The 19,379-nt window shown below is 37.8% G+C and overlaps 3 protein-coding genes across 3 annotated transcripts; 2 read left to right on the top strand and 1 right to left on the bottom strand.

The window, feature by feature from the left end:
• Positions 1-133: 133 nt before the first annotated feature.
• pld4 (phospholipase D family member 4) lies at positions 134-3,833 on the top strand (the record flags this gene model as incomplete). The annotated part of the gene is made up of 10 exons (XM_079262157.1): positions 134-184; positions 277-437; positions 638-821; positions 1,006-1,126; positions 1,529-1,656; positions 2,621-2,821; positions 2,923-3,062; positions 3,154-3,319; positions 3,405-3,501; positions 3,631-3,833. The coding sequence occupies 10 exons, from the start codon at positions 134-136 to the stop codon at positions 3,831-3,833; spliced, it is 1,452 nt and encodes a 483-aa protein (XP_079118283.1).
• A 1,266-nt stretch (positions 3,834-5,099) lies between these two features.
• Positions 5,100-7,557, top strand: srp14 (signal recognition particle 14). Its single transcript, XM_079262637.1, has 5 exons — positions 5,100-5,228; positions 6,114-6,186; positions 6,275-6,387; positions 6,465-6,497; positions 6,645-7,557. The coding sequence occupies exons 1-5, from the start codon at positions 5,205-5,207 to the stop codon at positions 6,732-6,734; spliced, it is 333 nt and encodes a 110-aa protein (XP_079118763.1). The 5' UTR covers positions 5,100-5,204; the 3' UTR covers positions 6,735-7,557.
• A 1,256-nt stretch (positions 7,558-8,813) lies between these two features.
• Positions 8,814-18,312, bottom strand: xgb (x globin; the record flags this gene model as incomplete). The annotated part of the gene is made up of 5 exons (XM_079262460.1): positions 8,814-8,933; positions 11,095-11,175; positions 11,392-11,512; positions 15,130-15,237; positions 18,140-18,312. The coding sequence occupies 5 exons, from the start codon at positions 18,310-18,312 to the stop codon at positions 8,814-8,816; spliced, it is 603 nt and encodes a 200-aa protein (XP_079118586.1).
• Positions 18,313-19,379: the final 1,067 nt, after the last annotated feature.

The raw sequence follows: 19,379 nt of genomic DNA, 5'->3' as shown, positions 1-19,379 counted from the left end.
AATCTGTTGAAGGTGAGCAGATTGCGTTTTTATTACTATGTATATAACATTTTAAGCTATGGCAGCTGCTTTATTGTGAGCTGTACTAAAACTTCCTGCTTTTAATCAGAACTGAGCAGAAGGAAAAGGAAAGATGACCTCCATGTACAGCAGCCTTCATGACAACTACGTATCAAACAAAGGGGTAAGATTACACCAAACATGAACTATTCCCACTGCCTTTTACAGATTTTTTCGTGTTTTTCTTTCACTCGGAAAAACTTCTTGTGTTGTCAGAGGTCGACCAGTTGTATAACATTAGTGGTGGTTTTGGGCTGTCTGACCGTCCTGGGGATTGTTCTTGCCATCGCTGTGTTAGAGAGACCACCGCCTCCCAAAGATCACGAGACCCTCCCAGGGGAAGTGGGTGAGAGCAACTTCTCCACTGACCAGTGCAGGTAATTATTTTAATTACTTGCAGGGATGTTAAAAGTCCGGTTTTCGACGTTTGCTATCCTGCAGATCTTAGAGTTTCCCCACTTTGAATAAGATGTGTTGAAGCAGGGAAACGTCTAAAATGACCAGGAAAGTGTCCTTCGAGGACTAGAGTTTGTCTTCTGCTACATGACTAGGCTAAATATGAATATTTATCCCTCAGTATGGCCCTTGTGGAAAGCATTCCTCAGCATTTAAAGTATGAATCCAATGCGACGTTTGGGATTCCGCTGGAGAAAGTGTGGAAAGACCTTATCTCTATGGCAACGGAGCAGGTGGAGGTCGCCTCTTTCTACTGGACACTAACGGGAGAAGATATAAACGTTAATTCTTCCTCGGACATTCCTGTAAGTTCACAAACCAAACGGAAAAAAAGACTAACACACGTATCGTTTCGAAAAGAGGAATATTAAACACATTTCTAAAACAATAAAATAAAATGGTTTGAACAAATAATTATCCTAATCTTATCATTTATTGTAAAATATTAATTATTTAGGCAATTTTTCATGTACAAAATGTGTTATAAAGGGAAGGGACATCCTGAAAGGACTTGAGGAGCTGCCCTCCAGGAATGTCACCGTCCGGGTGGTGACCAGTGTTCCAACCGTCAGGACGAACTCCACTGATCTGAACATCCTAAAACAAAAAGGTTTGATTCCCTCCTTCACGTATACATTCCACAAGGCTGGATTATCCAATGGGCATTATGGGCACAGGCCCAGGGGCCCATGCCTGCTTGGGGGCCATGTGAGGCCCATGTAGGGCAAACGTCAGCAGTTTGGACATGAAACAAAATGTACATAAAAGCCAGATAGTTACGCCACAGTGTCTAGTGTGTTGCTATTGGCACCATTGGCTGAGAGATGTTTGATACACTGTGAAACATCATTTCAATCACAATTTTCAGAATGTTGCGGTGGGGAAGGGGGACCCTGGAGCACTCTGAGCCCAGGGGCCTGTGCACTTTTAATCCGGCCCTGACATTCCACCTGTGTGTTTTTAACTATGGTTTTTAACTGTGTCGACTTCTTCTATCCCTGGTTGTGTGTAGGAGTGCATGTCAGGAGGGTAAACTTTGGGCATCTGACCAATGGGGTCCTCCACAGCAAGTTCTGGATCGTTGACAGAAAGCATGTGTTTATTGGAAGTGCCAACATGGACTGGAGGGCTCTGACGCAGGTGAAAAGGCAAATAATGGACGAGGGGGCTTGTTTTCACACTTAGGCCCAGTGGTCCCTAAAGAAGTGTGGTTACTCTCAAAGTTTTCACCCTTTTTATTAAAAACAGAAAAAAGTAGCCCAGAAAAATACTATTTCAGAAAAGTGACATGGAAGACTGTCAGGGTGGCGTGGAGGTGAGGACCCAAATGCAGGAAATGGGAGCCAGACATGCAGAGAAAAAGGAGTTTTTAATCCACAAAAAATGAGGGTACGCAGACACAGGAGAACAAGACTACATACATGCATACACAAACAATGGACCAGCAACTAGGAACAGAAACCAGGGGTTTAAATACTGAAACAGAACAAGACACAGGTGAGATAGATGAAACTAATGAGATCAGGTGAATCTAACTAACAGGAACAAAGGCTACACAAGAAACAAGACTAGGGAACAAAACAGGGAAAAGCTACAAACTAAAATAGGAAACCAGAACTAAGTTTCAAAACACACATCATTACCGAAGACTCTATTTATTTTTGGGGTAAGAAAAATAAAATAAATCCAAATAAAAAATCCATCAGTATATTTACTCATTGTCACATAATTTCAGCTCTTTGGTTTAAGGGAGGAAGAGTTATGAATTGACTAAACCAAAAGCACACAGACTAGTGATAGACAGGCTTATATACATATATCTTTATTATGTCTATGTTCAGGCTAAAGTTAATGCAGCTGATGGGGTAACTGCACCAGTGTAGCAAAAGTAACCTTAGCTGAGCTGCTGGTTGATGTAGGTACATGTGTAGGGACGTTTGTAATTGTAAAACCAGCATCAATGGGGGTTTAGAAGTGGGTTTACTCAATGCTGACTGAAAAAGAAGTGGGTATACTCCATATACCTGCGTATCACCTGGACTACACCACTGCTTAGGCCACCCCATCATTTCCATACATACTAATGGTTTGCTTTTGACCACAGGTTAAGGAACTGGGAGTGGTGGTCTACAATTGTTCCATTCTTGCAAAGGACCTGCATAAGATTTTCCTATCCTACTGGGTGATGGGACAGCCCAACAGTTCCCTGCCACAGCCCTGGCCTGAAAAGTTTGACACTAACATCAATAAACATCATCCCCTGGTGGTGAAAGAAGACAACACCTCCAGCAGTTTGTATCTGGCGGTAAGTTGCTCAGATTTCACTTCCTTTTTTCCCCACATAGTGTTATTTACAGTGAATGGTTCAGTTGTTCTTTTTGTTTCATTGTTTCTGTTCCACTATAGGGTTCTCCCCCATCCTTCTGCCCTTCATCAAGGACTCAAGACCTGGAGGCGATTCTTTCCAGCATTTCAGAAGCAGAACATTTTGTTGACGTAGCCGTCATGGAGTACTCGCCCACAACATGCTTTGACAAGCCACAGAGGTGATCCTAACCTACTAAAGTTACCTTTTATCTACATTTCCATCTATGTGGCAGCTCCTTAGTTCAAGTCCTGATTCTGGAAACTTTACAGATACTGGCCCTTCATCGATGATGCTATAAAGACAGCTGCATTCGAGAGGATGGTCAAGATCAGGATGCTAATCAGCTGCGGGCGGGACTCAGATCCAGCCATGCTGCCTTTTCTTCTGTCTTTGGCCTCAATAGCCTCTCCTCTCCATAATATCGACATCCAAATAGTGAGTGACTAAATGGAGAAAAGAAATGCATTCACTGAGAGTATGTGCCATTAAATTTTCTCACAAGTCATTCATTTTTTTCCAGAAACTCTACATCGTCCCTGTGGGGAATCAGTCTGATATTCCTTTTACCAGAGTAAACCATAATAAATACATGATTACTGATAAAGTAGCCTACATTGGTGAGTTTTCCTTTTAGTTTTTAAGTGTTCACTGTGAAGTATAAGCAGTTTGATTCTTGTGCATCCTTGAGCTTTTATAAGTTTAAACTTTGTTAATCATCTACCATATAATGATGTTTGGTCACCTAGGTACCTCCAACTGGTCAGGGGACTACTTTCTGACCACAGCCGGTGTGAGTTTGGTGATATCCCAGCATACTTCTCATCCTGCTGAGGGGACTAAGACTCTGCATAGTCAGCTGAAGGAGGTCTTTGACAGAGACTGGAACTCAGAGTTTGCTGTAGATCTGGCTAACCTTGGACACCATTCAGACTGTGCACTGTCAAGATGACTCAAGTTTTTACAAAAGAGTTTACGTAAATCTGTTTATCAAAGTTGCATTTCAAACATATTTTAATAATGTATTTGATAAAAATCTGTAATACTTGTTAATTTCTTAATTGATGCTTTAGGCATAGTGTCTGGCATAATATTTTTTATACAATTACATTTCAAAGGTTTTATTGATTTTTTTTTTTTTTTTTTTTTACATGTAATTGTCTAGTATAATTTTTGTAAATGTATGATGTGGAAAATACTGTAAAATTTACTTTTTAATTAATAAATATACTGTTTAGTATTCTGTACTTTCACAATCAAATATCTCTAGTGAAAATTAATAAGACTGCCATGTCTTCCATTTGCCTTATCAGTATAAATGGCTAAGCATTCATTGCTTAATTTCTAATCACATTATTCATGTAATTCAAGACAATATGTGGATTTAATCTTGGTACCATTAATAGATAAGAGAGAAGTGCAAGTATGAGGAACAATACATTGCTATTTTACTGGTTATAGCCTTCATCATGGATTCACTTCATTACACCTGTGCAACTTCTGTCTCATAGTTTAGGCTTATGGCTGTAATCACAGCTGCACACATAAGAATAAGATTATTGTGGCCTTGGGTTAGTCTACAGTAAACCACAGCGCTATGTTCATAAATGATCAATTTAGCTCTTTCTTTAAACAGAAGTTCCAGGAAAATGAAGCACATGGTAATTTAAGAATATGCAACATATGGCATATTCTGTTTTTGAATTAAATGTGACTTTCTCTGAATAAAGTACAAATAAAAAAAGAGATGTGCCAGCTGCAGTCATATTAATCAGCCAAATACATATGTGAACAATAAAGGACACACTTTTTTTTCTCAATTTTATCCTTACCAAGCCTTGAAATTGGGTAAATACAACTTGAAATTAAGAAAATACTAAGTTAACAAGAACTAAACCAAAATACATGAAGCAGTGTTTACAAAATTAAAAAAAGTCCATGATTTATCAGATTATATATATAAATTATAACCTTTTGTATGATGCTAACAAAGGAGAAACTAGAGAAATTAAGGAAGTTGCTGAAAAAGAGTCATATTTACACAAAATCAGGCCTTATAAGAAAATACACAGAACAGTAAAAAGAAAAACAAAACACATGACTAGCAAACTGTAGAGGGCAGCAAAACATAATTGCAGTGCATCCTGACTGGAATTGAGAGGGTGCTTGCTGTTTCCCTCCCTGACAGTAGGCGGCGATGTGATACCGGTTGGGACATCGCAGTGAAGGGTAGGGGCGGGGCTTCGGCTTGTAGTACGTGTGCTTCACTGCAGTTAGCCTACGTCCAATGAGCTAACACTGCAGTAGAGCAGAACTAAGAGCCATGGTGCTGCTTGAAAATGATTCGGTAAGAAAAAACTAGTTTAAAACCTAATTTTTTTTATTTCCAATAATGATCAGTGTTTATTACCACTGTCTCATTTGGCTGTTTGATCGCCAGCTTGCGCGTATAGCCTTAATGTTTGATAAGCTAGTATCACTAGCTACTGGCTAACATTCAATTAAAGCTAATGCAAGTTTAGAGTTCAGCTGACAGCCGTGCCACTAGGCAAAGAAGTGATCATTTTTTATATTTTAGGAACTACTAAATGTCAGTTTATAGCTTAACGTTGGAACTTTATCTGTTCATAAATTAGTTGACTTCATTTTAGTCAAACACGAGTTGTTAGCCATCTGGAACGTGGGCATGCTAAACCAACCAAAGCAGATTTAAGTAACCTTCTATTTTTTCCCAGCTTCATTTGGGTTACCAAATATATCCTAATAACAAATTCTTCTAATTTAAACTATTTTGGCCAAAACAAATAGCTATTCTGTCAAATGAACCACTTTAATGAAAACCCATCAACTTTAAACTGGGTGTTTTCCTCGTGAAATGGTTTTATATATATATATCTATATATAGATATAGATATAGATAGATAGATTAGAAATGGCCTGTATGGCCTCTTAATCGTCAATGCTTACATTAAAATTAGCTTTTATAAGTGTATGAACGTGGTTTGCACAAAGGTACGAATGGGAAACATCATGTTTCTGTAATGTAGAACTCAGTTCAGGTAATTTACCATCTATATAAGCTGGTTTCAACAAATGGTCACATTGTCTTTACTGTATGAAAGAATTAGACTAGGATGTAAAAAGCAGGTCTAGAGTGTAATCAGCATGTCGCTTTATATTTGTAAAATGTAATCATAGAATGAATAACATCCCTGTGGTTTTTGTTGTACAGTTTCTCACAGAGCTCACTCGACTCTTCCAGAAGTGCAGAACATCGGGCAGTGTTGTTATCACATTAAAGAAGTGTGAGTAAGCAGTGATGTAAAACATAATGGAACTACTACAGTAAATTTTCCTATGGAAGCTGTAATGGATTATAATTTGTTCTTTTAGATGATGGTAGAACCAAACCAGTGCCCAGAAAGGGCCACTCTGAGTCCTTTGAACCCGCTGATAACAAGTGTCTCCTCAGAGCGTCCGATGGCAAGAAGAAAATTAGCACAGTGGTAAGCTAATGGTGTTTTTAAATGTGATCTTTTTTCAGGCAATAATAATGCTGAATATGATTTTCTTATGATTTCAGGTCAGCACAAAAGAAGTAATTAAGTTTCAGATGGTAGGTTGAGCTTATTTGGTGTTTGTGTCAATTTATGTGGTTGATGTTTTTGTGTTCATGAAAGACATACTGACACAATCATGTTTGTCTTAATAGCTTCGAACTTTAATACTTTAGTTAGTTGTAACTGTAAACTCTGCTTTTCAGGCGTACTCCAACCTCCTTAGAGCTCACATGGACGGTCTGAAGAAAAAAGATAAGAAAAGCAAAAGCAAGAAAACAAAAGCCACTCAATGACCAATGGACTATTTAAGATAACCTTGGGTACCTAAACAGTCCTGTACAATCTGGGAATTGGAGAGGGCACCCTGTGATCTGTATCCACACTCGGCTCTCTTCCCATTCATTGGGGTCTCGGAACCACCATTCATTCACCTGGTGACTGTGTAGATATTAGGCCATTGTTTGCATGGTGACGTCCCCTCCTTGCCTTCCTGATGCCATCGGTGACGGACACAAAACCTGAGGATTTCTTAAACAGCAACTTTTCTGCTTTGGAACAGCTGTGCTGCCTGCAGAGCCAAATCCAAGGACCTCACTGATTTCATTATATCTGTTAGTCCCCATTTGCGTTATGTGTTGACACTTTTTTTAAAAGGAGGAATGATGGATTTGTTTTTTGTTTTTTTAAAAATATTTATATATAATTAAACATGGGTGCCCTGAAACACCAAACTGAATTGGATCAGTTTAGTTTATATTTGTCTGAAGTCAGTGATGATCATGATTTTTTTTTTCAGTATTGGAAATATTTTGTTTTTGGTTTACTTTTCAAGTTCAGTGAACATTGTGCACCCTTTAATCTCGACATGTAATTGTCTTAAATGGTAAAAAAAAAAAAAAAATCCAATAAAATCTATATTTTCTTTTTATGTGGCTAATTTTCTGGAAAGTGGAATTTAAGTAGCACAAAAATGTTTAACAAAGAACTGGCTGAAATTTTAATCATGTAGATTTTGTTTATAACAGTTATAAGCCCCATTTAACCACAGCCAAAATGTTTGTTTTCCTTCATGGTTTTGAATCCTACTATTGAAAAGGTATTCAGCAGAGTTTAAGTTCAGAAATAAAGTGCTTTGTTAAAAACATCTGCATTTCTTTCTGCCTCAATAAAATAGCAAATAACCGATCATGAGCAGTGTAAAAAAAACACAAAAAAGTACACTATATGGACACTAACTAGCCATTTTATTAGGTACACCTTACTAGTACCTGGTTGGACCCCTATTTATCGTCAGAACTGCTTTAAGTTTTCTTAGGGGTACATTCAACAATGTTTTGAAAACACTCAGTAAATGTAGTCAATGTAGACTTGACATTATGCAGTTGCTGCAGATTTGTTTGCTGAACATCCATAATGAAAATGTCCCATTTCAACACATCTCAAAGATGCTCCATTGAATCAGGATCTAGTCACTGGAGAGCATATTTATTCTCAAGAAACCAGTTTAATGATTTGAAATTTGTGATGATGAAATGTCTTAATTGGTATCCATCTGTAAATGGGTGTACTAGGCTATAAAAAGATGGACATGGTCCGTAATGATGTTCAGCTGGTACTGAAAGGCCCAAAGTGTGACAAGAAAATATGTCCCACATCATTACACCACTACCACCGGCATTTCTGACCCTTTCTGTTGGGTCAGAAATGTTGCCATGGAAACAAAGACTCATCACACCAGGAAACAGCTTTTAAATCTTCTCTTGTCCAGGTTTGTTGAGTCTGTGAATTGTAGCCTCACTGTCCTGTGTTTAGCTGACAGGAGTGGCATCAGGTGTGGTCTTCTGCTGCTGCAGCCTATGTACTGCAACACCTGACATCTTGTGTGTTCAGAGATGGTATTATATAGACCTTGGTTGTAACCAGTGCTCATTTGAGTTACTGTTGCCTTGTTTCTATTACATCCAAGCAGGCATTTTTATCCAGACAATGAACATTCACTGGATATTTTTGCTTTTTCTGACCAAGCTTTGTAAACCCTAGAGATGCTAGTATGTGAATATACCAGCAGAACAACAGTTTCTGAAAAACTCCGACCAAACTGTCTTGTGCGCACAACCATGCTATGTTCAAAGTCACTTAAATCCCCTTCTGTCCCCATTCTGATGCTCAGTTTGAACTTTAGAAATTAATCTTGACCATGTCCACATGCTTAAATGCATTGAGTTTCAGCCATGTGATCGGCTGAGCAGTTATTTTTATTAACAAGCAGTTGAAGAGGTGTACCTAACAAAGGGCTCAGCCAGTGTACATACACACATTTCTGTGCTGTGTTGGTAAAAAAACCCCAAAAAAAAAAAAAGTCTGTTGTCATCTCATAGCGCTGTGTTCCTCTTGTCCAGTCTGTCCTTTGGGGACGATGCGAGGAGGCGCTGTCGGGTGCTCTCCTCCTGGTATCCCTGCTTCATCAGGCTGGTCACATACTGGAACATGGTCTGGATCACAAAACATCGCAGAATGAACTAAGTTAGTGAAGGAAACTAATTATTTTATCCAAGCAGTGACGTGTGCATGCTAACAGCATTTTACTTTCCATAGCTTACAGAAAAAAAGAAAAACGTTAACAATATCCTTCCTCAGTATGCCTGATGATTTGATAGAACAATTTTGGTGTCGCAATTCTGGTCTCATTGAATGCAATATAATCAGATAATAATTTTGAATTGTATAAAATATATTTACCTAGATAAATGATGAATTTGTTTATTATTGTGGTTTTGCAGTTGATTTACTCAAATGACAAAATGGAAATGGAGGCCATTAATTAAAAATGTTTATTCCAGATTTGCATAAATTAAACCTTAATTTAAACTCTCTCCATACCAGAACTAAGTTATTTTAGGTCTATTTTGGATCAATTTTAAATATAAGCAGACTTCTTTACGAGCATCTCTGCATTTAAAACTCAGGGTCTCTTGGAGTGATGTAACACGATGTGACAGAGCCATGCTCCATTTTCAGGGGTGTGCTCATGTATGGTTCAGTGAGATGTAATTTTTCCACACAAGTCAAACCTAAGTTACACTGCTTTCCTTCTTGACATGTTACATGGTGCATTAAGGAGATGTGCACAACTCTGATGGCTGCACTGTTGGAACTGTGTCTGAGTCTTGCTGAGAGGTGGACAAGTGTAGCAGAGGTGTAAGGCTTCTCCACCAGGCAATTTGTAACTGTCAAATGCTTAATTTCCTGTATTTTGATGAGTTCGTAGATACCAGTTCGTTCCTTTGCATTCAATTTACAGTGAAAATGTTATGTAGAGGAAACTATAAATCAGTTTCATTCGATTAATTTAATTTTCACTAGATTTCATTTAAATAATTTTGACAGAGAATTTAAAAAAAAGTTAAACAACCTGAGACTTCAGCAACAATATGAAACAAATAAACTCTAGGATAGAATTCAGTTCATAATATAAAACATCAGGAAGTTTAAAAGCCTATCTTATAAGGGTATTTGCGCCCTCCTGCAATGTAACAGTAAAAATAACTATGATGATAATGCTAACAATAATAGCAACAGAAGCAACAATAATAACAACGTATTATGTATAGCACCTATCTATAGCTGTTATAGAGGTTACAAAGCTGCGAACACAGAAAAGACAGGACAGAGCAGCTGGATTAGCAACAATGGATGATATAGCAGGAATAAAGTGAGCTATCACTGGGTCAGTAAATCTGAGATGTAAGTCAGGACAAGGCTCTGAAGTTTATCAGTAAGACTTTGAAATCAGTTCAAGTTGTAAAAGGAAGGCAGTGAGAGGAAGCAACCACAGGGGTGATGTGCTCATAATTCTTTATTGTGTCTGGCTACAGTGCTTGGAATCAATTGGAGATGATAGAGGGAACCCTGACCGATACCTGAGTAAGAATAAATTACAGCAGTCAAGGCAAGAATAAACAAAAGCATGCATGACCTTTTCTCAGTCAACAACTGGAAGGAATTCGTCAACTGTCTTTAGTTGGCAAAAACGAGACGGAGGTATGTATTTGACTTGTGCATCAGAACTTCTATTATTCATTGAAAACAACAACTTTTATGTTAAATAATGCTCTTTCTTTTGGGGTTTTGACATTTTATGCTTTCCACTATGTAGTTTTATGAATTTATTTGATGTTCTATGAATGTTTTATTACTGACTTTGGTCAATAACTACTGTTTAAAGTGCTTTATAAATAAAGTTGGTTTGGCTTGGCTAAATATTTTTAGATGTAGAGACATTAATAGAAAATACAAACTTACCATTTATACAATTACTCTTTAGTCAGACATTTTAAAGCCTCATTTTTAGATTCAGTTTATTATAAGACATTAACATTTTAGACCGTAACTTGTCATTTTTCAACATTATGTTATCATTTTGAGACGCTAAGTAATTTTTTTTGACACACTAAGTCCTAATTTATGAATACTAAGTCATTAATCTGAAATACTAACTCAATATATGAAATGATTAGTAAAAAGTTCCAGATTCTATCTTATAATTTAGATATTTAATATTTCAACATACAATGCCATTATTTAGGTATTGTGTCATTATTCATTTTATTACCCTAAATAAAGGCCCACAGAAGGCTGAGTAGTGTTCTTTACCTTCCAAGCCTCTTCCAGCTCAGTGGTCCACTTTTCCTTCAGGATGGGCTGCACAGCGCAGATGAACTCAGATCCCACGTACTGAAATATAATAATGTGATTAAAAAAAAAAAGACACATTTGAATGATTAAAGGACGCACAATTTACTGAGATTTCAATGTGTCAGTTCTGTCCAATACAAGCTGCCATAATTTCAAGTCTGTCAATGTAAATAACAACATGTATAACCATATATGATGAAAGAACAACCACACACAAACAAACAGCAGCTCTTGTTGAGATCATCAATGGCTTACACTGTAGTACTTCGGTGGGGCATTGTAATGATAATGGCTCTTTCCCAGCTCCACAGCTAAAGTTTCCAGTCTTTCCAGCTGATCCAGTCTGGCCACACTTTTCTCAATAAACGACATCACCCTAAAAGATAGAAAAGAATGCCAGAATCAGATACGCAGTCCAATTGATCTGACAATAAGCAGCATGCAGCTATCAACAGATAAACCTCTGTTTGTAGCGTACTGTGTGTGACACTTGTTTAAATTAGAAAATGAGATAAAATAAGAATGAAATTGACTGTGCATCTCAAAGTCTAGCTCAGACTAAAGCATCCCAGCACACAACCAGCTCATTTAGTTGATCTGTAATGAGTGTGTCTGTCATCACAGTGGACTACAGTTTAAAACATGAATGTAAAACACAGTGTGCAGTTTGGTTTAGCTCTATCGTGTCGTCGTGACTGTGGACACTGTGCTATTGCCCATGAGTGTAGCTGTAGGGCCTTTTGGCTTTAAGAGCAGCAAGTTCATGTTAGGATGTTAAATACATTTAACTGTATGCACCCCGTAATGCCACGCAACCCATTTCACATTCAGGTCCTCCTGTTGTAATAGGCTGCTATGGCCTTGTGGGTAGAAGGGTAGAAGAACATATAATTGTGATACATTCTGGGATGAAACACTTAACTGCCTGTAATGCATTGGGTATACTGCTAAAGATTACAATACCACTGGAGTTGTTTTGCTCTGGTACCTAACAGCCTCAGTCTTACATAGCAATATGTCTAAATTGAAAGCAAAACCAAATTATCATCCAGAATAAAGCTTGTGATATTGTTTTTGCCAATAAATTCCCTGTAAAGTTGAAACTCAGCACTGAATTGGTGGAAATTATTGCCTTTAGTCAACACATGAATGAGCTTTTCTTCCAGAAACATGGACATGTTGTTCACCTTTCGGTGCTGCCATAAATTCTTACTGAGGGACCTTGTACCCAAGGTAATACTTTCTCCGAGGGCTCCTAAAAAATGTAGTAAATCTTAAACAATGCTGCTGCTTTACAGTCCATGTTTTGACTAAGCAGATGCCTACTTAAATCAGACTTTTTTTTTTTTTTTTTGCATTGAAGAAGGGTTTAAATAGGCAAGAACAAACATAATTTGGGGGAGATGCTTTTACCCTTATAAAACAACCCTGGTATATATGTAGTATTTCGAAGATAAGCTTTGGAGTATGGTTTACAGTACTGGATGTTTAACATTTACCTTTTGTTAGTCGTCTGAAGAATCATTTCAGACATACCTAATAAAATCTTAACATTTAAATTGTTTTACAGAATTGTTAAAATTTAAATTCAGCTTCAGTAAGCTGAAAAGAAATAGAGTTCATCATGAACTATGTCACAAGCTTGACAATACTTAGTACAATCATGATAAGAAAGTGTGAACAATAAAATGTAAAATCGGATTGTTTCACAGTGGTTGCATTTTAAGACTAAAGACAAATATGAACCTCTGTGGACGTGTGTAATACTACAAGATGTTGAGTTAAAACAACTGAAGCACTTTTGTTTTTTTTTTACTGTTGTCTGCAGTGTGACCACCACAGTGGGTGCAACACATTTAAAAGTAAGTTGAATTCAGCCTAATGTATCCTGCACTCGAGGGCTCAACAGAAGTGAAACAGACCGAGGGCTCATATAATCGTTTAGTTACTTGAAAAGAAGGGCTGAAGGGGCCTTTGGATTTAACACAAGTACAAACAAAGTTGTAAATTCAGCAGATAAATGGGTGACAGGTGAGGGTGCCAGTATTGGGTATAAAATAGGCAACCACTAAAAGCTTGGAAAACCATTTTCACTGAACACCATCCACCACTGCATTTAGAACTGAAACTGTACTACATACAGATGAACCTCATATCAACTTTGCACAATGATGCAACAATATGGGCCACAGCCAAGTTAGTTTCAGATGTGCAGATAGACAGTGGAAACATGCTGTGACGTCACAAAAAATTCTTATTGTGACTACTTTGGGGAAAATAAAAATAAAGATAAGTCAGGTTTTAATAAGCAAAAGGTGGCCAGTGTCTATGTTGCATTTGTATGTAGGTACCACTCAGACATATTATATAATTTTAGAAAACATGCGCCCTCATTAATGTGACATTTTTATTTGAGATGGTTTGGGCGATTTCACAAGGCCTGAAATCATTCTTTATGCTAAAGAAGCATGGTTTCATAATGCATGTGCTTTATTGTTCTGCCTGCAGTCCTGATCAATCTCCTGTTGCGGTATGTGGAGCACATTGTTGAGGAGCATCAGACAGTCATCAGCTCTCAAGTGATTATAAAGAGAAATTAAAAGGAAGGGCTATGTAACATCCTGTGTTGATGGCTTCAGATTTAACCATTTCAGGCAGTGTCCATGGACACCTGATGGACACCTGTTTTTATATATTCATGGAAAGGGATGGCATATTTGTGAATTTGCCAATTCAGTGAGCTATTATTATATGATAGAAGTTTTTTAATAATACAATTGTAACGCCCTCCCTTCCTTCCCTCCAGCGCTCCACATCACTGGCCTACCACTCAACCTGATCACATACACCTGTGCACCGGCTCATCATCTTCACCTGTTCACAGTCGTATATCAGTCCCATTCATCTACCACTAGTTGTGGTTTTGCTGCTCAGCCTGCTGTCTTCACTGCTTTCCAGCCAGCACGCACCACTTATCCTCATCTCTCCCCCAAGCCGAGCATGGGGGACTTTCTAACCCCTTTTCTTGCTGTTTCAGCGACATCTTTTGTTATTTCTAAATAAAGCTGCCACTACTCGCACCTGCATCTTCCGTCTGCGTGCTCTCCGACGTGACAATAATGAAATAAACTGATAAAGTATAAGGATATAAAAAGGCATCACTGTATATGTCTGCTGAAATTAAATAGTGTTTCTAAAAACATTGCCTCGTTACTTAATAATCTATGCATTAAAAGGATTAAAATCATAATCCGTTCTCTGAATGAATGTTTTTAATTAGCACTTTAATAAAGGTAGGGTAAGAGATGCTGGGAAAACAGTTTGAGGAAGCTACAATTTGAAAATAAGCAATTCACAAATCTGAACCCCTTTCTTTAGACTTTCCCCCCAAATGCGCTCCTCTACTGTACAGAAACGGGGGGGGGGGGGGGCCTGAGAGGTTGAGAGGGGCGGGACAAATGGCAGTTGAGTTTGATATACATATCACCATCCTATCATTTAAAATGGGCCAGTTAAGATGATTGGATGGTGTCTTTTCATATCTGTATGTTTCACAAACGATCAAATACTCTTATTTTTGTGTTTGAGCATTTTAATTGGCTGCATTTAGGGTATGAAGAGGATGATTTAATCAAAATAGTTAAAAATGCTCCTTAAAAACATCCCCTGCATGGAAAATATATTCTGATACAAGCCTCAAGTGAAAAGTGGTAAACGAACTAAGTAATGTAAAGGATTTGCTTTAAAATGACAACTTAAAGACGCTTGGACATACTCATACACACTACAAAGAAACACAATTTATATCAATGTGATAGAAAGCTGTGACTGTTGTACTTTGATCCTTTAGTGTAGGCAGGTCAAAGGGGTACCAGATGTCAATATGCTCTTGTTCCCAGTGTATAGCAGGCAGTTCTATGCTATGCTTCTATTGATTCTGTTATTCATTACGCTGATATATTGATGTGCTGAGATGAGCTGTCTGCTACTGACCGCAGGCCGTGAGCCCTGAGTTCCCGGTTGGTCCTCAACCTTTCCAGGTCCTCCACGTCTCGGAACAGGAAGAAGACATCTTTGCATTCGGGATGGGTCTCAAACAACCTGTTACCAAGACAACAGCAACACAAGCAGCCATCCGTGAGCCTCTCAGAGCCACTCATGAAGCAACCTGTCACATCCATTCCCACACCAAAACAAACCTCCCCTTGAGTCTCTTAACTATGATAATGTAACCCCGGGAGTTTTATTATGAACAGTCGCGCAACTGTAGTTGTGTATTCACAGCGCAGAGGGTAAATATGCAGATTTTATCTCATCAACATTTCAATCAAAAGCTTCACTGTTTGGTCATTCTCTCCATCTGGCACTTTGAATAGAGATCTGATTTTGTTTTTTCTGATGTTGCTGATTCTTCTCTTCAGCGCAGCTTTCTGCTTGTGTTTTTACAACCAGCAGCTGCAACCAGTAACAGGATATGGGGGACTTGTGAGTTTGTCAGACAGGCAATCCATACACCCATTTCCAGCTGTGGCTACGTACACTGTCAGAGCCAGGACAGAGCCTCGGCCAGAAGAAGCCAATGCTTCTGCTAAACGTCTCCTTTTCTGAATTAACCTCAACCAGAGTGACTTTACACATGTTGCCATCCAATCAGAAATCCTTTCATTCTGCAGCTCAGTGAACCTGTCATTAGTCATGCTGCCAGAATAAAGAGCAATCTGCTCTGGATGGTGATCACACTGAGCTACAAGGTTGAGAGTAATTTGTTTGTTTTCAAGGAAGATGGTAGAAAAGTACCAGCATTAAAACTAAGATCTGTTGTTCAGATGTTCGCTGCAGTTTTAGGTTGGACTCTTGACATTGTGTAACCTGATTTAAACAGACTCAAACGCAAAACCTTGAATTGGGACTAATAATGTGAAGGCCACAGGTAAGCTGTACTTGCCAGAGGTGTAAGTCTGAACAGACAGAGCACCATTCAGCTTATCTGTACTACTGACTCAGCCAGCTGTAAAACCTGGAAATTATTTGGAGTGGCTGGTTCAAATAGAAGCTTATTCTGTTTTGTGTGTGTTGTTTTTTTCATGGCCTGCTACAAGGAGACAGAAAGCAAAAAAAGGGGTTTTACTCTGAAAAGGTCCCATGAATAAACACATCAGAATTTGCTGGCATACATCCCCTTCATAGACAGAGAGAAAGAATATGAGAGGTTTTTGGGAGTGATATGATGGAGATAATGACTTCTCTAAAGGGTTCTAAAAAAAAAATATATGCAGCATTGCGCTATGCAGAGAAATCTAATGGAAAACAGTATATTGATAATGTCGCCATGTGAATGATTATATCTTAATCATAAGGTTGCTATATTCTAACTGCATAATAGTTGATTGTACCTTAAATTTTAACAGGCTTTATTTAACTTGCTCTGCAAATAATAAATATTTGTTAGAATAAATGACAGAAATTAAATCTAAAGGGATCTTATATTTGTGCAAAGCAATGGTTGTTTTTTTTTTGGAATACAATAAACCTGTGGAAACGTAAGTATTATTTATTTTCTGATCACTATAGATTAGGCATTGAGAGGAAAAACAACTGGTTCTATTTCAACACTGTCATCACTCCTGCTACATGCACAGCACCAATTTTTTCTATTGTTTGTTCCTGTTGTGAACAGATGAAGATAAGTGCACATGCTAGCATCCAAAAAATTAGCAGACAATGTGGTACCCTGAAAGGCTTAAGTGGAATTTTAATTGGTGTTGCACAGAGGTTGTATTCATGTTGTTATTCGCAACTTTTTTCCCCACCATTCTTTTATACTGTTTATATTTAAGAGAGGGATATTACCTTGTGATGTATAAAGGTGCTAAACGTTAAATTAAGAGAATAATAGATTATTCACGCTTGTTCAGTCAGCACCTGGCAGCCTAGAATCCTTGATTTGTCTCTATCTTTATATATTTCCAGTCTAAAACTAAGGTCAACCCTCAAAATACTCTTTGGTAACACCAGGGACACAGATCATTCATTTACCATCTACCTAAGCCTGTTATTCCATTTACTCCTAAGACTAACAGTCTTTATTCACCCTGTTTGGTCATTTTCTTTATCTCTCAGCAAACTACAAACAGCTTCTTCCCGGAAGCAGATAAATCATTAAAACAGGCAGAACTTAGTTTTCCTGATGACTAATGCCTTTAATTGTACTGTACTATGGCAGACCAAGAACTCCCTATTATTATGTAATGATGTTAAGATGTAATATGAAGTGATAAGAGGGGAAGAAGGGTGTTCTGCCCCCATCTCTTGAAAAGCTGCAGGTCAGGAGACTATAAAGAGAGGGATGTGCTGGGTGGGTGTTTGGAGTGTGGCTTATAAAAGGTCAGGCACCATGTCACCATCACAGAATAATATCTACCAGACCCTCTGGAGACCTTGCTGTCAGAGGCCAAAAGGTCAGCACGGACTGCACGTTTCAATAAACTGTTTGGAAGAAGCATTATATATATATATATATATATATATATATATATATATATATATATATATATATATATATATATATATATATATATATATATATATATATATATATGAGATTCCTTTTTCTAACAGTTTATTGAAACATGCATTCAAGAAGATATAGGGGAAAAAAAGAAAATCACTGCACGTCACTTTTGTATTCAGTTTTTCTTTTATGTATATTATATACTGTATTTAGTGAAGTAGCCTAGCTACTACTCACAAAATTGTTGTTTCAAATGAACAAGTCAAAATTAGTTTTTAAAGGCTTCTGTGTGATTATATAAAAGCTTCCTTAATCTCATTGGCTGTCATTATAACCCTCTTAATCCTGCAGCGTTATAGCATCTGCCACCCTGACGGTCAGTGCATCATATTATTTTTATCTGAGTAATTTCAAATTCAACGCCTGAAAAAGTCAAATTAAAAAATCATTTAAAAAAAGAAAGCCAGAAAGAAAATAATTTAAGCAATTTACCTGACGAACATAATAATCCCAACTTTGGCAATGTCATCCCGAATAACTTTCCACGAATCCTTAATCATGTGGATCTGCTCCTCGCTGAGATGCGCAGCAACATCAGCAGCATCCTCTCTGCTTCTTTCTGCAAACTCCGATTTTGCCGCTAGACCTGATATTGCGCAGCCCATTCTTCATTTAAAACAGAATTGTTAGTTATGTTCTTTTACCAACCCAACAACTGGGAGGGCGGGGGAAAAAAAACGCGGATTATAGACTTTTGCGCCAGAGGAAATCTCTCGGTGGGGGCATCTGGTTTCAGTGCGCGTCTTGAACTCCACTGCTTTGATGGAAATCGCGAATAAAGCGTGAAGTCAGTAAACAGAGAGAGGTTCTGGTTCTGGTTTTGTAGTTCAAAATAAACACAAGATCTCGTTGATGACGGTTTTAGTTTGAAGCACGGTACTGCACACTTCCGGTGTAAGTTTGCGTGTCTGTCGGTGACTTTGCGCAGTTTTTCAAAACAAAGATTATTCAATTTGGAGCTTGACAGCGCAGCGGCGCTCTGTAACCCGAGGCACACAGCCTGAACTGCAGAGTCCTTTCAAATAAAACAAAGCCAACATAAATGAATAAAGACACTTCAGAAGCACCAGTCTTGTTAAAGTACCACAAGCCGCGTCAGGCTGCTTGATCCTTACTGATAATAGATCTGGGCTGATGCGTGCTTGTCGATAAATAGTACTTCTTTTTTTTTTTGCACCATTGTTTTGCATTTCCGTTCTTCTCTGGTAATGAAATTACATGTGATTTAGGCAACTTTTCTTTATATCTGAAAGAAAATATAAATTTATTTGATATGAAGAGCTTTAGAGTCAATCAAATGACCGCAGCACCACAAGAGTTGAGTTTTAAGATAACTTTGAGCTTTCAGATTAAACCAACGCCTCTATAGAGTAATCAGTCTGTCGTGACTACTGCACAAAGCTGAAAAAAAGTAATGCAAATTTTAAAGTTTCTAAATACCGACTTGACCAACATGACTTGTTATCCAGACAGCTGTCAAGTTTTCTGACAATTAAAATAACAATAGCAGGAAAGGCTGTAAGATTATCTCTTTTTTCTTAAATAACTGATTAAGAAATAGTTTAACCTCCAGTGTAAGGTACTAAGGTTTGTAAAAATGAAGAAAACTTTCCTAAAGTGTCACATGTAGGATAACTACTGTATAAAAGCTAAGACCTTCAAGAATCTATTC

The sequence above is a fragment of the Telmatherina bonti genome (genome assembly GCF_933228915.1).
Source record: "Telmatherina bonti genome assembly, chromosome: 22".
Lineage (NCBI taxonomy): Eukaryota > Metazoa > Chordata > Actinopteri > Atheriniformes > Telmatherinidae > Telmatherina > Telmatherina bonti.
The sequence above is the reverse complement of the archived record's forward strand: the minus strand, read 5'-3'. Positions and strand labels throughout refer to the sequence as shown.

Coding starts and splice junctions, on each gene's coding strand:
- srp14 (XM_079262637.1), top strand. CDS start 5,205: ATGGTGCTGCTTGAAAATGATTCG. Junction 5,229..6,113: donor TGCTGCTTGAAAATGATTCG/GTAAGAAAAAAC, acceptor TTTGTTGTACAG/TTTCTCACAGAGCTCACTCG. Junction 6,498..6,644: donor AAGTAATTAAGTTTCAGATG/GTAGGTTGAGCT, acceptor TCTGCTTTTCAG/GCGTACTCCAACCTCCTTAG.